At 48.7% G+C, this 18,269-nt stretch overlaps 1 protein-coding gene across 3 annotated transcripts in view; it reads left to right on the top strand.

The window, feature by feature from the left end:
* The window catches only part of LOC122543797 (neutral alpha-glucosidase AB-like), a 20,612-nt gene extending 3,978 nt beyond the window's left edge, over positions 1–16,634 (top strand). The window contains exons 2-8 of one of the 3 annotated variants that reach the window (XM_043682579.1): positions 896–997; positions 4,491–4,599; positions 5,274–5,401; positions 6,545–6,724; positions 13,290–13,355; positions 14,006–14,041; positions 15,699–15,717. In XM_043682579.1, the coding sequence (XP_043538514.1) occupies positions 896–997; positions 4,491–4,599; positions 5,274–5,401; positions 6,545–6,724; positions 13,290–13,355; positions 14,006–14,041; positions 15,699–15,702 (625 nt within the window). In that variant the 3' untranslated portion in view covers positions 15,703–15,717. Of the gene's footprint in view, positions 1–895; positions 998–4,490; positions 4,600–5,273; positions 5,402–6,544; positions 6,725–13,289; positions 13,356–14,005; positions 14,042–15,698; positions 15,718–16,513 lie in introns of those variants that run through there. The other 2 variants (XM_043682577.1, XM_043682578.1) reach the window with 2 other exon arrangements.
* The last annotated feature ends 1,635 nt before the right edge of the window (positions 16,635–18,269 follow it).

Genomic DNA, 18,269 nt, shown 5'->3' with positions numbered 1-18,269 from the left:
TGCAGACAGAACCCCCACCCCACTAACTCACCTTCACCCACAGATAGACCCCCACTCCACATGAACCGCCCACAGATGACTTCCTCTTCACCCCCAGCTCAACCCATTTATTCTCCTACTCCCCAACTCCCCTCACCATCCCCATTACCTCATACTACCTCTCAACTCCTATTCCCCTGCCTGTGAATCCAGCTTCCTAATCAACGTGATGGCTCAGTGGTTAGCACTGCTGCCACACAGCGCCTGGAACCTGGGTTCAATTCCAGCCTTGGGCAATTGTGTGGAAGTTGCACATTCTCCCTGCGTCTGTGTGGGTTTCCTCCCACAGTCTAAAAATGTGCAGGTTAGATAAATTGGTCAATGTAAATTGTCCATAGTGTTCAGGGATGTGTAGCTTAGGTGCATTAGTTGGGAGTAAATGTAGAATAATAGGATAGGGGAATGGATCTGGGTGAGTTACTCTTCAGTGGGTCGGTGAGGACACATTGGGTCGAATGGCCTGTTTCCACATTGTAGTGATTCTATGATAAAACATAATCTGATCATTTACGCCTTGAACTAGAGGTGTGAAAATTGACTGCTGCGTTTTCCAAATAATGACTGATCACGAGAAACACTTTTTAAAAAATGTTGAGGCTTTAAATCGTAATTTGTGGGGAGGGGGAAGTACTTTCAACTTATGATAATGCTGTACACCTCTAATTTTGATGTGTTTGTGACTGGCTTATCAGATTTGATGCTGTTGGATGTGGTGATTTGTACATTGATGTAGCATTGACTCTGGTATTTGTGAGTACAGTGTTCCAAACTCTAGGTGTGTGAGGAGTCATTGGTGGGTGTCCTACACTTGATCAGTTAGTTTAAAAATAGGTTCACTTACTGTCTCTCTTTCCAGTGTGCGATGGATATTCCTAACTTGGGTGGCTCTTCATATCACTACAACAGAAGCTGTGGACAGAAGTAACTTTAAAACCTGTGAACAAAGTGCATTCTGCAAGTAAGTATTCACAAAATACAAGGGTCAAAATCTTTCTCAATCCATGTCCTTTGTCTCCAAGTGTTTTGTCTTTTATGTTTTAGAAGCTGTAAAATTGATGCAAATGGGGTTTTACTTTAAACTTGTAGGCTGAGCGAGTCGAATAATGAGTATTAACGTGAGGGCACCTTTCGGTGTATTAGTTCATAGACTGGTGAGATTGTTTGATTTAACCTGATTTGATTTATTATTGTCACATGTATCTAGGTACAGTCAAAAGTCTTGTTTTGTGTGTAATACAGGCAGATCATAACATACGAAGTGCGTTAGGGTAATAGAACTGAACGAGGATTACAATGTTACAGTTGCAGAGAAGGTGCACAAAGAGCAAGATCAACATTCAATTTAAAATTAAGGGGTCCATCCAGAAGTATAACAGTGGGGAAAAAGCTGTTCTTGTATCTGTTGGTCCATGTGTTTAAGCTTTTGTATCTTCTGCCCAATGGCAGAGATTGGAAGAGATTATGACCAGAGTGAGAGGGGTCTTTGGCAATGGCTGCCTTTGAGGCAGTGGGAAGCACAAATAGTCAATGGATGGAAGACCAGATTGCGTGATAGACTGGGCTGTGTTCTCAATTCTGTCGTTTCTTTGGGTCCTGGGCAGACTACCAAGCCATACCAGATGCATCCAGATAAAATGGTGCCTTTCTGCAAAAATTGGTAAGAGTCTTTATGGACATACTGAATTTCCATAGCTGCCCGAGGAAGTGGAGACATGGCTATGGATTCTTGATTGTAGCATCAACGTGGATGGACCAGGTGATCCGAGGAGCTTGACGCTCGCACCCGTCTCCACCATCTCCAATGATATAGACAGCGACGTACCATCCACCTTGCTTCCTGAAGTTAATGACCAGATCTTCTGTTTTGCTGATGTTGAGGGTGAGCTTGTTCTCTTGATACCACACCACCAAGCACTCTGTCTCAGGCCTACAGCGATGGTGTCGTCAGCGAAGCTGTGGATGGAGTTAGGACAGTGTTTGCCTGCACAGCCATGGATGTATAATGGGGTATAGTAAGAGGTTGGGTACACAGCCTGTGGGGTGCTGCTGTTGAAGGTTATCATGAGGGAGCTGGTGCTGCCTATTCTCACTGTTCGTGGGCTGTGCATCAGGAAGTCGAAGATCTAGTTGCCGGGGATGAAGCAGAGACCTGCTCTCAGAGTTTGGAGATTAGTTTGGAATGATGGTGTTGAAAGAGGAGCTGTAGTCAGTAAGTCCGAGACATTCCAGGGATGAATGCAGGGGCAGGAAGATGGTGTCGGCCATGGACCTTTCTGACTGGAGGTGAATTGCAGGGGATTGAGGCAGGCTGGAGTTGATGTGAGCTCTGACTAACCTCTGGAAGCACTCCCATAATGTTGGAGGTCAGAGCCACTGAGCTGGAGTCATTGAGGCATGCTGCATGAGGGATATTTGGCACCAGGATGATGTTGGTCTTTTTGAAGCAGGAGGGGACTTCAGGTCGTAGTCAGGAGTGGTGAAAGATGTCAGCAAATACTCCTGCATCATCTTGCATTTTGACATTGTCTTTTTTGTTTTGTAAGCCTTCACATGTGTCTCTCCATATCTTATTAATGTCCAACTTTGCCTTCCTAAACCTGTCTGTCCCTCTCTCTTTAAAGAAGCTTCTTAAAACCAGTGCCATTGACTGTGTTGTGGAATACCTTTCTTTGATACCCCCTGAGCAGCATTTCTGTCCGATTTATACTCCTGTGAAGCGCCTATAAAGGTTTGACTGTTGGAAAGTGTTGTGTGTGGATTAGATGTGCCTAGTTACCTATCTGTAAGGAAAAGCAGCTGGCTATTTGTTCCCTGGGACCTGCAAATGCTAATTCCTGAGCCAGGTTAGAGAAATTCCTGACGAGCTAGATTTCAGTGCCCGGAATCATGTATTTCTGTGTCTGTCTGGATTGAGTATAGGAGTTGGGAGGTCATGTTGCGGCTGTACAGGACATTGGTTAGGCCACTTTTGGAATATTGTGTGCAATTCTGGTCTCCTTCCTGTAGGAAGGATGTTGTAAAACTTGAAATGGTTCAGAAAAAATTTGCAAGGATGTTGCCAGGGTTGGAGGGTTTGAGCTACAGGGAGAGGCTGAACAGGCTGGGGCTGTTTTCCCTGGAGCGTCGGAGGCTGAGGAGTGACCTTATAGAGATTTATGAAATCATGAGGGGCATGGATAGGGTAAATAGTCAAGGTGTTTTCCCTGGGGTGGGGGTGTCCAGAAGTAGAGGGCATAGGTTTAGGAAGAGAGGGGAAAGATTTAAAAGGAACCTAAGGGGAAACTTTTTCAGGCAGAGGGTGGTACGTGTATGGAATGAGCTGCCAGAGGATGTGGTGGAGGCTGGTACAATTGCAACATTTAAGAGGCATTTGGATGGGTATATGAACAGACAGGGCACTTAGAGGGATATGGGCCAGGTGCTGGCAAAAGGGACTAGATTAATTTCAGATATCTGGTTAGCATGGACGAGTTGGATTGAAAGGTCTGTATCTGTGATGTACATCTCTGTGACTCTGCTCCACAATGTAGAGGTGTTGGACTGGGATGGACAAAGTTAAAAATCCACACCACACCAGGTTATGGTCCAACAGTTTATTTGAAAGCCTGTACTTCCAATTGAACCTGCTGGACAATATCCTGGTGTTATGTCATAAAGATGTACAGTATGGAAACAGACCCTTCGGTCCAACCCATCCATGCCGACCAGATATCCCAACCCAATCTAGTCCCACCTGCCAGCACCCGGCCCATATCCCTCCAAACCCTTCCTATTCAGAGACCCATCCAAATGCCTCTTAAATGTTGCAATTGTACCAGCCTCCATCACTTTCTCTGGCACGTACACCCTCTGCGTGAAAAAAGTTGCCCCTTAGGTGCCTTTTATACCTTTCCCCTCTCACCCTAAACCTATGCCCTCTAGTTCTGGACTCCCCGACCCAAGGGAAAAGACTTTGCCTATTTATCCTATCCATGCCCCTCATAATTTTGTAAACCTCTATAAGGTCACCCCTCAGCCTCCAACGCTCCAGGGAAAACAGCCCCAGCCTGTTCAGCCTCTCCCTATAGCTCAGATCCTCCAACCCTGGCAACATCCTTGTAAATCTTTTCTGAACCCTTTCAAGTTTCACAACATCTTTCCGTAGAAAAGAGACCAGAATTGTACACAATATTCCAACAGTGGCCTAACCAACGTCCTGTACAGTCACAACATGACCTCCCAACTCCTGTACTCAATACTCTGACCAATAAAGGAAAGCATACCAAACGCTGCCTTCACTATCCTATCTACCTGCAACTCCACTTTCATGTGATTTATAACTCTGTGCTCCATCTGTGAGCCAGTTTGCTTTGAGCTGTTGCTGCACCCACCACTTGGCTGAAGAGAGTTCTATTTCAGAACAATTGGACTGAGATGCAAACTGTCTGATGACTGCAATTATTCTTTCCCAGGCGACAGAGGAATATTAAACCGGAGAATTCTCCCTATCGCGCTCTGCTCAACTCATTGGATGTGACCCATGAAAGCGTGAAGCTGCAGCTGATTAATGAAGTGAATAAGGTGAGTGGTGCTGTGTCTTTGGGAGTGGGGTGAGAATTTTATTTCTGTTGTGCTCTGGAATGCACTGATTGATATCAAAGAGCCAGCATGGAAATAATGGGCGGATTGGTCGTCTCCTGTGCTGTGGTTTAGAAGCATTTGGGAATACAGGTGAATATTTTAGCTGAGACTCTGTGTTGACTGTTGGGATCCCACCTCCAGCTGAAGGGAACACAACCCCTGAAGCCAGCTCTAAATCTCTCCATCCAAAGCCCCAGTCCCTGTCCTCACAGGGAGTCAGGTACAGCCCCAAACCATGTTTGTTCTTCTCTAGGGCATTTCAGCTTGGGCTTCCCATCCTCCATGGTCATTTCTCAGCCACCTTCCTGATTTCCATTCAGCTATTGTCATCAAACAGCGAGCAGAGCTGGGAATGGTGGAAAGTCCAACCTGGAACAAATAGCAGCAGCGATGGGAGGAGAAACTGCTGTGGGCCAAGCCCACTTACATTGAACTCTTTTGCTGCTACCTCTGGAGCTGAACCTCAACATCAGCATCACAATGTTGGCCGCAGCCAGACAGAGAGCTAAACAAGTGGGAGGGAAGGGGAGGGGAGGGGTGGACATTACTGTGGAGCCGGTTTGTCACCCCTGGTTGGAGTTGGATAGAGATGTGAATCCTTGCATCTTTCACAGGTTCCGCTCCTACTTGAAGTATATGGTCTGCAAGGGAATATGACCAGGATTAAAATCAATGAATTAAATCCACTGAAAACAAGATATGAAGTTCGGGATGTGTTAGTGCAAGAGCCGCCTACTGTACCGTAAGTTGCTAGCCGACTTGTTTTGGTTCCTTACTCCACAGTATTCCGATACGTACACTCCTTTTTGTGAAGCTGTTGAAGGAATTGAGGTACCTATTTATTGAATGTGAATTTTAAACTGACGATTGGTTTCGGGAATTAAATCAACATGGGGTCGAATGCAGTTCTGAGGCAGGGTCGCTCTCCCTGAAACGTTAACCCTGATTTCTCTCCACGGATACTGTCAGACATGGTGAGCTTTTCCAGCCATTTCTGTTTCAGTCTGGGGTCAAATACAGGGTACTCCTTTTTTTAATCAGAAACTAAAACTTCCTCAACACCATCCCCATCAAACGCTCCCAGGACGGGATTAGATGCAGAGTAAAGCTATCTCTCCTCTCTCAAGCAGAAAGTCACAAACTATACTGTCCCCATAGGTAGGTACGGTACAGAGTGAAGCTCTGTGTACACTGTCCCAATCAAACATTTGCAGGACAGGAACAACACTATGTTAGCTAAGAGTAAAGCTCCTTCTACCCTTTTAAACTGAAGTTGAAGCTCCCTTAGAGTTTTAAGCTGAACACTGAACTTAAACTGTCCCGTCAAACACTCAGAGGACAGGGATAACAGTGGACCAGGTACAGAGTAAAGCTTTCTTTACTCTTTTAGGTTGAAAATAACAATAACTCAACACTGTCTGCAACAAACTGTACCAGGCTAGGTATAGCATGGGGGTAAAGATGCAGAGGAAATCTATTCCTATCCTTTTAAACTGAAGTTAAAGTCTCTCAACACTGTCCCCATCAGATCCTCCCAGGACAGGGATAGCACAGGATTAGGTACAGAATAAAGAGTTTTTTTATAATGTTTTCCCACCTTGCATTCTGGAACAGCTGTCTGGTGGTTTGCTCAAATATTTTGAGACCATGGCATGGAGGTGTTGGTGTTGGTGTTGGACTGGGTGGGCAAAATCAGAAGTTACCAGGTAATGGTCCAATGGGTTTATTTGAAATTGCAAGCTTTCGGAGCGCTGCTCCTTTGTCAGGAGAAGTCACTTCCTGTTGAACTGTAACCTGGTGTCGTGTGACTTCTGACCAGATTGTTAATAGATTTTAAATCGGACCATCCTGCATAAAGGTAATGGATGTGTTTTCTGGCTTTCAGCTTAACAGTTGTAGGCAGGGATGAAGACAGTGTGGAACTGGGCTTTGAAAACAAGTTGTACAAAGTGATCATCACCTCCAAGCCGTTCAGAATGGACATCATGACTGGGAATGAGCTGCTGCTGAGTATCAACTCGCGGGGGCTGATGGTGTTTGAGCACTTACGAAAAAGGAAGGACTCGTGAGTACTCACTCAGCTGTCTCAGTTACAGAATTAAAACTCCAGGGTGTGAAAAATTCACCAACTATTTCCCAGTGTCCCTCTTTCTCGTCCCTGAGTTGACCGAAATGAAGGATGTATACTTGCAGATTTCTTTTATTTCTGCTTCTGTAAAAATATTAATTATTTGACCCAGCGGTATAGAATGTGCAGTTATTATCAAGGTCTTCATCTGTTTCAGTTATAACTTCCTGCGAGTCTCTTATTGGCTTGTCATTATCCAACTTGTTACCTAACTGTTTTAGTAACTCCTCCCTTGTTCCCCTCCAAGTTGAATGTCATCCTGAGTCAGCACCATATTGTTGTTCCTTCACTGTTGCTGGGTCTGAATCTAGAACACCCTCCATAATAGCCCTCTGACTGTACCTTCCAAACATAGAAATTAGGAGCAGAGAAAGCCCTCAGCTATTCAATAAGATCATGGTCAATTCCACATTCTCATTTAAACTAATAACCTTTGATTCTCTTAACAAGAATGTATTCACTGAGCCAAACACTCTTAATGCTGGAGACCTCAAACAAACACAAAGTGCTACAGAAACTCTGTTAATGCTTCAGTTTTGAAGAAGTCATATCAGGCTCGAAATGTTGACTGTTTCTTGTCTCCATGGACGATGCCAGACCTGCTGAGTTTCTGCAGAATTTGTAGTTTTAAAAGCCCAGCCCACTCCTGTCTTTAAAAATAAATCTATAAGTCCCCCCTCTTCTGAGGCAGAGTTCCAAACGCTCTCAACGCAGAGGAAAAAAATTCTCCTCATCTCTATCCTGAAAGAGCCATCCCTACAGATAAAACTTACTCCCTTAGCCTTGGACTGAGCCACGAGGAAACATTATTTCCATATCCAACCATTTGGAGTCTTGGGCACTTTAATCAAGGCTCCCCACCTCAGCCCCCAACTCATGTTTCTAATGTTGAAGCCCAGTCTGTCTAACCTTTCTTCATAATACCAGCCACCCACTCCAGACATCAGTCTTGTAACCCTTCGCTGAACTTACTCCAATGTGTTCCTTCTTTCCTTGAAAGCTGCTCAGTATTTGAGATCTGGTCTCACTAATGCCTTGTATTACTGAAGGACAACATCTTCCTTTTGTGTTCAGTACTTCTCATAACAAAGGTTAACACCCGACTGACCACCTCAATTACTTCCTGTATCTCTGCCTCATGGACTGGGATTGTTCAAGTAGACAGCTCACTGCCACCACCTTAAGGGACAAATCAGGAAGGGCCATAAACACTGGCCGTGCCACTGATGCCTCGATCTTGAGAATAAATTGTTTTTTAAAATTGCTGCTTTTAGTCTTGTCATTCAGTCCAGCCAATGGGTGCCCGTGTTCATCTGTGTCAACACCCTCTTCCATGGTCCTTTCTCCTTTGCCCGGTCTCATCTTGAATGTTGATTTTTGCCTGTATTTCCACCTCAACCTGGGAGTGGACTCCTGTCTCAGTCGAAAGCAGGTTGTACCCTCTGTTCTTAAATATCTTACGTTTTAGCCCTGTATCCATTTTCCCCTTGTTTTAGACACCACAGTTACTGGGAGCAGTCTCTACTCTCTGCCGTCAGAGCTGCCCCATGGTTGTTTGTTCAGACTAAGCAGCAGCCCTAGTGAGTCCATTATTGCAGCTGGCAAGCTCTACATTCCCTCATCCTCTATAGCATGAAGCTTGCAGTCCCATCTGGGTTTTTGTGGCCTATGAAATAGGAGTGGTGGGAGGCCATTCAGCCCCTCTCGTGTTCTGCTGAATCATGGCTGATCTAATTGTGCTCTCAGCACCAGATTCTCCCGCTTCCCCCCCATATATATCACACACACTCCCTTCCTTTGTCCATCTATCTTGGCCTTGAATGTATATTCAGTGATCCTGAGTCCACTGTTCCCAGGAGATGAGTGTGTTCCACAGCCCGTCTGAGTGAAGAACATCCTTCCAACATCTCACCTTAAATGAGGAGCCCCTTTTGAAAGCATGTCCCTTACTCCAGGAGGAGAAGCCATCTCTCAGCATCCACCAAGTCAATCCCCTCAGGGTGTCCTGTCTCTCAGTAAGAACTGCATTCATTCTCCCAAGTTCTGATGGATACAGATCCAACCTTTCCTTGTGAGATAATCTTCCGTTTTAGGTATCAGGCAGGTGGGATCTCTAAACTGCTAACACATTTTGTAGTTTCCTGTAATTAACCTGTCCAGTGATTGTTATGGCACACCTTTGGGATAATTGGACTTGAACCTGGGCCTCTAACCCTGAGGTAGGGACGCTGCCACCGATCCACTGTTACTGCAATAAGCAGTCGCCCATGATCTTGTCGCTTCTTTTAATATCCTCTTGTGATATCTCCGGGTTTTTGGTCTCCTGTGCTGATCACTCTCATGCTCCAGGGAGCTGAGACTCTGTTTTCTCCTGACTCTGTGAAACACTTTGGGATGTTTGATAACATTCTAGAAATACATGATGTTGCTGTTTCCCTTGCAGCTCTTTGTTTGCCATGTAAAAGCAGGGCTGTTCCCCATGCAATTGATGGATTTTTCTCACCCACTTTTCTCCAAATAGCTCTGCTATTTTGTTGTGTTTTGAATGTCTTCTGTGTGTGGTTTTGTTATTGGGAAGGGGTCTGCTGGTCTTTCTCTCTCTTTCAGCTATTGCAGTTTTCCCAGTCATCAGATCTGTTCATATCCTACTTGGGCTTTATTCCCAAGTCTGGACTGATGATCAGCCAATGACTGCAGCCTGGGGTATGCAGTAGGCATGGCATTCCTGGCTTCCCTGCTGGACAGCTCAGATGTTACATGTGACCCAGAGAGGACTTGCCTGAGATGTTTGGAGATCCTGCTGTCATCAGCCATTTGATGTATTCACTGGGGCCAGGTAGCAGAGGACTACTGCTGCCTGGAGACCCTCCCATCACTCTGAGGGGAATCAGCTTCAGCGATCTGTTTTAACTGTCAAGCTCCTTGTGAGTCATTCCCTTTACATAGCTGTCCCAGTGTCATGGTTTGCCAGTTGGTTTGACCATTAGAGCTGGGGAGTCTCGCGTTCTCTCTCTCTCTCGCGTTCTCTCTTTCTCTCTCTCGCGTTCTCTCTTTCTCTCTCTCGCGTTCTCTCTTTCCTGTCAAGCTCCTTGTGAGTCATTCCCTTTACATAGCTGTCCCAGTGTCATGGTTTGCCAGTTGGTTTGACCATTAGAGCTGGGGAGTCTCGCGTTCTCTCTCTCTCTCGCGTTCTCTCTTTCTCTCTCTCGCTCTCTCCTCTCTCGCGTTCTCTCTCTCCTCTCTCGCGTTCTCTCTCTCCTCTCTCGCGTTCTCTCTCTCCTCTCTCGCGTTCTCTCTCTCCTCTCTCGCGTTCTCTCTCTCCTCTCTCGCGTTCTCTCTCTCCTCTCTCGCGTTCTCTCTCTCCTCTCTCGCGTTCTCTCTCTCCTCTCTCGCGTTCTCTCTCTCCTCTCTCGCGTTCTCTCTCTCCTCTCTCGCGTTCTCTCTCTCCTCTCTCGCGTTCTCTCTCTCCTCTCTCGCGTTCTCTCTCTCCTCTCTCGCGTTCTCTCTCTCCTCTCTCGCGTTCTCTCTCTCCTCTCTCGCGTTCTCTCTCTCCTCTCTCGCGTTCTCTCTCTCCTCTCTCGCGTTCTCTCTCTCCTCTCTCGCGTTCTCTCTCTCCTCTCTCGCGTTCTCTCTCTCCTCTCTCGCGTTCTCTCTCTCCTCTCTCGCGTTCTCTCTCTCCTCTCTCGCGTTCTCTCTCTCCTCTCTCGCGTTCTCTCTCTCCTCTCTCGCGTTCTCTCTCTCCTCTCTCGCGTTCTCTCTCTCCTCTCTCGCGTTCTCTCTCTCCTCTCTCGCGTTCTCTCTCTCCTCTCTCGCGTTCTCTCTCTCCTCTCTCGCGTTCTCTCTCTCCTCTCTCGCGTTCTCTCTCTCCTCTCTCGCGTTCTCTCTCTCCTCTCTCGCGTTCTCTCTCTCCTCTCTCGCGTTCTCTCTCTCCTCTCTCGCGTTCTCTCTCTCCTCTCTCGCGTTCTCTCTCTCCTCTCTCGCGTTCTCTCTCTCCTCTCTCGCGTTCTCTCTCTCCTCTCTCGCGTTCTCTCTCTCCTCTCTCGCGTTCTCTCTCTCCTCTCTCGCGTTCTCTCTCTCCTCTCTCGCGTTCTCTCTCTCCTCTCTCGCGTTCTCTCTCTCCTCTCTCGCGTTCTCTCTCTCCTCTCTCGCGTTCTCTCTCTCCTCTCTCGCGTTCTCTCTCTCCTCTCTCGCGTTCTCTCTCTCCTCTCTCGCGTTCTCTCTCTCCTCTCTCGCGTTCTCTCTCTCCTCTCTCGCGTTCTCTCTCTCCTCTCTCGCGTTCTCTCTCTCCTCTCTCGCGTTCTCTCTCTCCTCTCTCGCGTTCTCTCTCTCCTCTCTCGCGTTCTCTCTCTCCTCTCTCGCGTTCTCTCTCTCCTCTCTCGCGTTCTCTCTCTCCTCTCTCGCGTTCTCTCTCTCCTCTCTCGCGTTCTCTCTCTCCTCTCTCGCGTTCTCTCTCTCCTCTCTCGCGTTCTCTCTCTCCTCTCTCGCGTTCTCTCTCTCCTCTCTCGCGTTCTCTCTCTCCTCTCTCGCGTTCTCTCTCTCCTCTCTCGCGTTCTCTCTCTCCTCTCTCGCGTTCTCTCTCTCCTCTCTCGCGTTCTCTCTCTCCTCTCTCGCGTTCTCTCTCTCCTCTCTCGCGTTCTCTCTCTCCTCTCTCGCGTTCTCTCTCTCCTCTCTCGCGTTCTCTCTCTCCTCTCTCGCGTTCTCTCTCTCCTCTCTCGCGTTCTCTCTCTCCTCTCTCGCGTTCTCTCTCTCCTCTCTCGCGTTCTCTCTCTCCTCTCTCGCGTTCTCTCTCTCCTCTCTCGCGTTCTCTCTCTCCTCTCTCGCGTTCTCTCTCTCCTCTCTCGCGTTCTCTCTCTCCTCTCTCGCGTTCTCTCTCTCCTCTCTCGCGTTCTCTCTCTCCTCTCTCGCGTTCTCTCTCTCCTCTCTCGCGTTCTCTCTCTCCTCTCTCGCGTTCTCTCTCTCCTCTCTCGCGTTCTCTCTCTCCTCTCTCGCGTTCTCTCTCTCCTCTCTCGCGTTCTCTCTCTCCTCTCTCGCGTTCTCTCTCTCCTCTCTCGCGTTCTCTCTCTCCTCTCTCGCGTTCTCTCTCTCCTCTCTCGCGTTCTCTCTCTCCTCTCTCGCGTTCTCTCTCTCCTCTCTCGCGTTCTCTCTCTCCTCTCTCGCGTTCTCTCTCTCCTCTCTCGCGTTCTCTCTCTCCTCTCTCGCGTTCTCTCTCTCCTCTCTCGCGTTCTCTCTCTCCTCTCTCGCGTTCTCTCTCTCCTCTCTCGCGTTCTCTCTCTCCTCTCTCGCGTTCTCTCTCTCCTCTCTCGCGTTCTCTCTCTCCTCTCTCGCGTTCTCTCTCTCCTCTCTCGCGTTCTCTCTCTCCTCTCTCGCGTTCTCTCTCTCCTCTCTCGCGTTCTCTCTCTCCTCTCTCGCGTTCTCTCTCTCCTCTCTCGCGTTCTCTCTCTCCTCTCTCGCGTTCTCTCTCTCCTCTCTCGCGTTCTCTCTCTCCTCTCTCGCGTTCTCTCTCTCCTCTCTCGCGTTCTCTCTCTCCTCTCTCGCGTTCTCTCTCTCCTCTCTCGCGTTCTCTCTCTCCTCTCTCGCGTTCTCTCTCTCCTCTCTCGCGTTCTCTCTCTCCTCTCTCGCGTTCTCTCTCTCCTCTCTCGCGTTCTCTCTCTCCTCTCTCGCGTTCTCTCTCTCCTCTCTCGCGTTCTCTCTCTCCTCTCTCGCGTTCTCTCTCTCCTCTCTCGCGTTCTCTCTCTCCTCTCTCGCGTTCTCTCTCTCCTCTCTCGCGTTCTCTCTCTCCTCTCTCGCGTTCTCTCTCTCCTCTCTCGCGTTCTCTCTCTCCTCTCTCGCGTTCTCTCTCTCCTCTCTCGCGTTCTCTCTCTCCTCTCTCGCGTTCTCTCTCTCCTCTCTCGCGTTCTCTCTCTCCTCTCTCGCGTTCTCTCTCTCCTCTCTCGCGTTCTCTCTCTCCTCTCTCGCGTTCTCTCTCTCCTCTCTCGCGTTCTCTCTCTCCTCTCTCGCGTTCTCTCTCTCCTCTCTCGCGTTCTCTCTCTCCTCTCTCGCGTTCTCTCTCTCCTCTCTCGCGTTCTCTCTCTCCTCTCTCGCGTTCTCTCTCTCCTCTCTCGCGTTCTCTCTCTCCTCTCTCGCGTTCTCTCTCTCCTCTCTCGCGTTCTCTCTCTCCTCTCTCGCGTTCTCTCTCTCCTCTCTCGCGTTCTCTCTCCTCCTCTCTCCGTTCTCTCTCTCCTCTCTCGCGTTCTCTCTCTCCTCTCTCGCGTTCTCTCGCGTTCTCTCTGTCTGGCTCCCCTGCTTTCAGTGTTGGGTGTGATGGGTGCCAATAGCTGTGGTGTGCAGGAGATAGGCAGATTTCTTCCCTTGTTGTGTGACTGCTGGTAAAAATTGTATAAGCTCTTGGTGTTTTACTGTCTGAACAACCACAACTGAAACTCATTTTGTTTTTTATTTGTTATTTTATTCCATTTTGTTTCTCCCCACCCCTCCCACCTCTTTGCAACTTCCACCCCCTCAGTTACACGGAAAAAATTAGTAGCACAGTCGGTAGCATGTGGAGTAAAATCAAGAACATGTTCATTAGGTAAATGCTGCACCAACGCTGTCTTTTTAGTCCTGTTTGTGCACCTAATGATACTAATGCTTGGGGTTGCAACGATATTAAAGCAGAGGGGAGATCAGAATCTCTCTGCACACCACACTGATGTGAAAACATAGACCTGATCAATGGATAAAACATCGATCCAATCCCAAACTTCTCCAGCGAGCTTAACTCCTACTGCTCTGTGCAGTGTTCCACGATGAGAGACTCTATTCAGGGTGCCCCCTGCTAACCTGCTGTGGAGTTATTAACTGATCACGGTGATCTCTCTCTCATCAGAGAATCGACAGCAGACCCAGGCAGGAGGTGAGGCGGATTCTGTGGTAGAGATGCTCATGAGATACAGCGACCCTGAACCTTGTACCTCCCTGGCTGTGCTAAACTCTGCACCTGTTGCATCCCCTTCATCACCAGTGCATGCACGCTTCTGTTCTGGCTTTTTGCTTATGGCGAAGGGACTGAGTAAAGCCTCGAGCAGCTTTGAACATGCCCTTGTAAACTTTGGTTTGAAAGTACCATCAGTGGGTGTCTGCTGGCTGCCCAGTGTGGAATGCTTGGAGTTGGAGGATGAGCAGTCAGGTTAGACATGTCTCTGTAGATTCATTCATTCATGTAATGTTCTCACTTGGCAGGAGAAGCTTACTTGAACACCAGAGTGCCTCTTTCAGGTAGGGTGATGAATTGCAGGGACCTTGTCACAGTGATGGTTGTAGTTTTTTGTAGGATCACCCCCCACTCCGGAGTTGAGAGCCACCATGCAGACTAATCCAATCTGTCTCTGGCGTTTGCTGCTGGCCCTGGAATGTCAGCTTTCTCTACAAAAATAACCTGGCTTCTGCCTTTTGTAGAAGATGGCTTTGAGAGAGACCTTTGTTAACCAAGAGCAATCCTAATGGGGCTGTTTAATCTCCCCAACCTCATGAGAGGCTGTTCAGATGCAGCAGTGTACCTGCTGAGTCGATCTGTTGAAGTCGATGAGGTGAGCGAGGTTGTAAACGTCCTCCCCTCTGTCCTGAGAGGCCGTAGGATTGCTGTTGGGAAGGGAGATATCACGTTTCCACCATCCCGTCCCAGGGACCGAGTCAAGTGGTTGGTTCATAACATCACTAAGTTGAGCACCGCTAACCTGTTACATTGGTTTCTCTGTTCGCCGAGTTGGGAATCTGTGTTGCAGACGTTTCGTCCCCTGTCTAGGTGACATCCTCAGTGCTTGGTAGCCTCCTGTGAAGCGCTTCTGTGATCTTTCCTCCGGCATTTATAGTGATTTAAATCTGCCGCTTCCGGTTGTCAGTTCCAGCTGTCCGCTGCAGTGGCCGGTATATTGGGTCCAGGTCGATGTGCTTATTGACTGAATCTGTGGATGAGTGCCATGTCTCTAGGAATTCCCTGCCTGTTCTCAGCTGGAACTGACAACTGGAAGCGGCAGATTCAAACCACTATAAATGCCGGAGGAAAGATCACAGAAGCGCTTCACAGGAGGCTCCCAAGCACTGAGGATGTCACCTAGACAGGGGATGAAACGTCTGCAACACAAATTCCCAGCTCGGCGAACAGAACCACAACAACGAGCACCCGAGCTACAAATCTTCTCTCAGACTTTGAATTGTTTCTCCATCATCACCACCTTCGATCCCTCCCTAAATCTCTCATAGCCCTGGTGCTTTTCTCTCTGCCTGTCACCGGCCTGACATCTCCCCACAGATGCTATGTGCTTGGTAGGGATCTATATATCCACGAACACAGCATCTGACACCAGTCTGCCTGCCTGTACCCCTTCTGTGTTCACACTCTGCCTGCACCAGCTCTGACTGATGCATGTGCACACATTCACACGCTGTCCTTTACCCCCATCCCCAAATACACACGTGCGCGTGCACAGACACACACACTGCACATCGGCCCTCCAACATACACAGCACGCCCTGTCCCCAAGTACATGTGCGCGCGTGCGCATACTCCGCACAAGGGCCCTCCAACGCACAGCATGCCCTGTCCATAATCCCCTCCCCAAATACATGCACGCACCCACACCCACCCCTACATGGTGTCCCTGGCCCCCTCCCCAAATGCACGCACCTGCACACAGGCACACGTCACACATGGGCCCTCCAACACACTCAAGCTGAACTTGACACCCTCCCCAAATACATGCACCTACACCCACTGTCCCTGGCCACTCCCCGAATACACGCATGTGCGCACACAGACAGGCACACGCCACATTCGGCCCTCCAACCCTCGGGCCCCTGTGTTCCCTCCGACTAACCGGAGAGATTTATCTGACACTGTTGTGGGGCACCGTGTTGAATTATTAAATTTTAACAGGTAAAAGGAGGTGGCCTCTGGAACCACAGGATATAACCTGGAGAAGAGGTGAGCAGGTGTTTTACATGACCTGACACTTTGACTCTTCATCCTGTTTGAATTGAGTGTAAGTTAACATGTCCACCTAGACAGGGCCGTGCCCCGCTCCTAGCCTAGAGCTTGCTGACTGCTTTAGCTTTTGCATTAGTTTTCACTCCCAGCTCATTCTGCCCAACTTTTTGGTGTTCCTGCTGCTGTCACATCACAGCTAGTTCATTACCACTTGCTTGTCCCTTTTTATTCTGACTTTTCATCTTGTTAATCTGTCTTTGGTGGGACTAATGCATTTGCTTCTGCCCCTTGCTAATCTGTGTTTGCTGCTGGCTGACATACAGCATTAGTCCTGAAAGCTGTGAGTCAGTTTATTGCTTCCCCAGCACCGTCTGCTCATTGGTCTTTATTCCCCCGCTGTCTCCCCTTGCCCTCACTCCAAAGGTACTGTCTGATTGTCATGGTGCCCCTAGGTACGCCTAGTGGGCTAGCCTCAGCAGAAGCCAGCTCTCCCGCTCCCTGGGTTGTTGAAAAGGGGTGGATGGAAGCACTGGGTGATCCGTTCCCTGGCTGGGCCTGAGCTGGTAATGTGACAATGGGTCAGTCAGTGGTAAAACGCTGCTCCTCTTCAATCTTCCTTGATCTGGGTTCAGTTCAGCTGCACTTGGCATCTGTTGCTCAGGCACACGCACAGACACACCATAACTAAGCCCTATACAAAGTTATCGCTGCAGCCCTAATGTTAAAAATGGGAGTCTTCATGTTCTGTGACATGTGTTATTCAGAGCGAGCACTGTCCTGCGATGCCGTGTGGTTTCCAGAGTGGGTGTGATCCAATCGGATGAAATGACCCCCTCAGAGCTCAGTTTAAAGATGGGCTAGTGCAGTCCATAGTGAATCCATTGGCTCAAAGCTACGACACCCAGGGTAATTATATCAAACACATCCAATGGTTTGCTGCACGTTTTACAGAGTGTAACCTTCTAATATTCTGAGGCATGGTGTGTTGAAAGTATGAGAGCACTTTAACACTTAGTTCTACTGAGCTGCACATGCCCCACCGTTGCTTCATCACTGTTTGCTAGTGCAGGGTCTGAGGCTGCACTTGGCCTTAGCACAGAGACTGAGCCAGGAGAAGAGGTGTCTGCAGTGAGATTAGTTGGAAGGGTGTCCCAGTCGGTGATTGACCGTATATGTTAGGCCATGCAATCAACTTACTGCATGGGACCCAGTAACCAGGTGAGATGCAGAGGGTGTTCTCCTCCACAATGTGTGAAGATGCTGTGAGATGAGTCCTGAAATTTAACTTGTCATTGTCTCTTGCAAGATTTTGAACTTAATCCTGTACTGCTTTACCACTTTTCTCCCCCTTTGAAAGGGCACGACGTTTTGAGGTTTGAATTTACAGATAGATGTCTCCTAAGATTCCTCACGTCCACGTGCCCAGCCTCAGGAAGGGCAGAGGTGTATGTAAGCACTGAGCTTAACTTCCTGGTTTGGGGCAAGTTTTCAGGTTAACTGTTCCGGTGCTGTCTGATGCTAGTCTCTTGAATATTCTGTGCAAGGCTTTGTGGCATACATTTTGTGGAGTTTCTGTAAGCTGCAATGTGCCCAACGTGGGAGGGGTTTGGTGAAACCTACAGGACAGCCAGCAGCATTCCCATAACTGGCTGTGTTACTGAACCAGATCTGCAGGAGTTTGTGAGGAAGACACAGTGAGCTCACATTTCTGATTGGACCTGGACTGGAGGAGCTCTTTGTGAGCTTTTCAAATGGATTGTTGGGAAGATTCAGTAGCTCTTGCAGCAAGGGTGGTGCCGTAAACCCGGAATTCTGGAGCAGCCTGGACTGCTGCTCCTCCACATTGCAGTCTCCCCTCGAGTATGAAGGAAGGTGCAGCTTGAGCGAATGTGTAATATTGACAAGGGCCGTGGCTGGTCAGCAATGGAACTGGAGCAGGAGCCGAGAACAGGAATCGTGAGCTTGTGCGGTCAGAGGATATTGTTGTAATGAGGCATTTCTGCAACAAGAAGGCAGTGTTCTCTGTACGCGCACTGTACCATACGTCTCTGCAGTGCCCAGTTCCCCCCCTCTTCTGTCAGTTCAACTCCAATATTATTCAGGGGGTCCTCTCTCTCTCGCACACACTGAACCAACCTGAGGGGAAGTGAAAGGAGATTGAACAGGATCGGTGCAAGTCAGTGTGAACCTGTTCCCAGCAGCAGGAAGGTCAGCCACCCCCAGACGGACACAGATTGAAGAGCATTCAGGCCACTTGTAGATATAGCGTAGTTTTGGTGATACACGCTCAATAGGATGAAGGGCCTTCTCTGTGTTTTGTGATTCTGAGGAGAACGTTTTAAAGGAGGCAGCGAGCTGTTGTGATCTGGGATGCGCTGCCTGAAAGTGCAGTGGGAGCAGGTTCAAAAGGAGGCAGTGGAGATCAGAGAAATGGTAGGTCAGAATACATTCACCAGATCTGGAGCTGGGGAAGGAGCACTGGTGGCTGGGTGTGAGATGGGTGGGTGGGACCAATCGGAG

This window comes from Chiloscyllium plagiosum, chromosome 45 (genome assembly GCF_004010195.1).
Source record: "Chiloscyllium plagiosum isolate BGI_BamShark_2017 chromosome 45, ASM401019v2, whole genome shotgun sequence".
NCBI classification, from domain to species: Eukaryota; Metazoa; Chordata; class Chondrichthyes; order Orectolobiformes; family Hemiscylliidae; genus Chiloscyllium; species Chiloscyllium plagiosum.
This window is presented reverse-complemented; position numbering and strand designations above follow the sequence as displayed.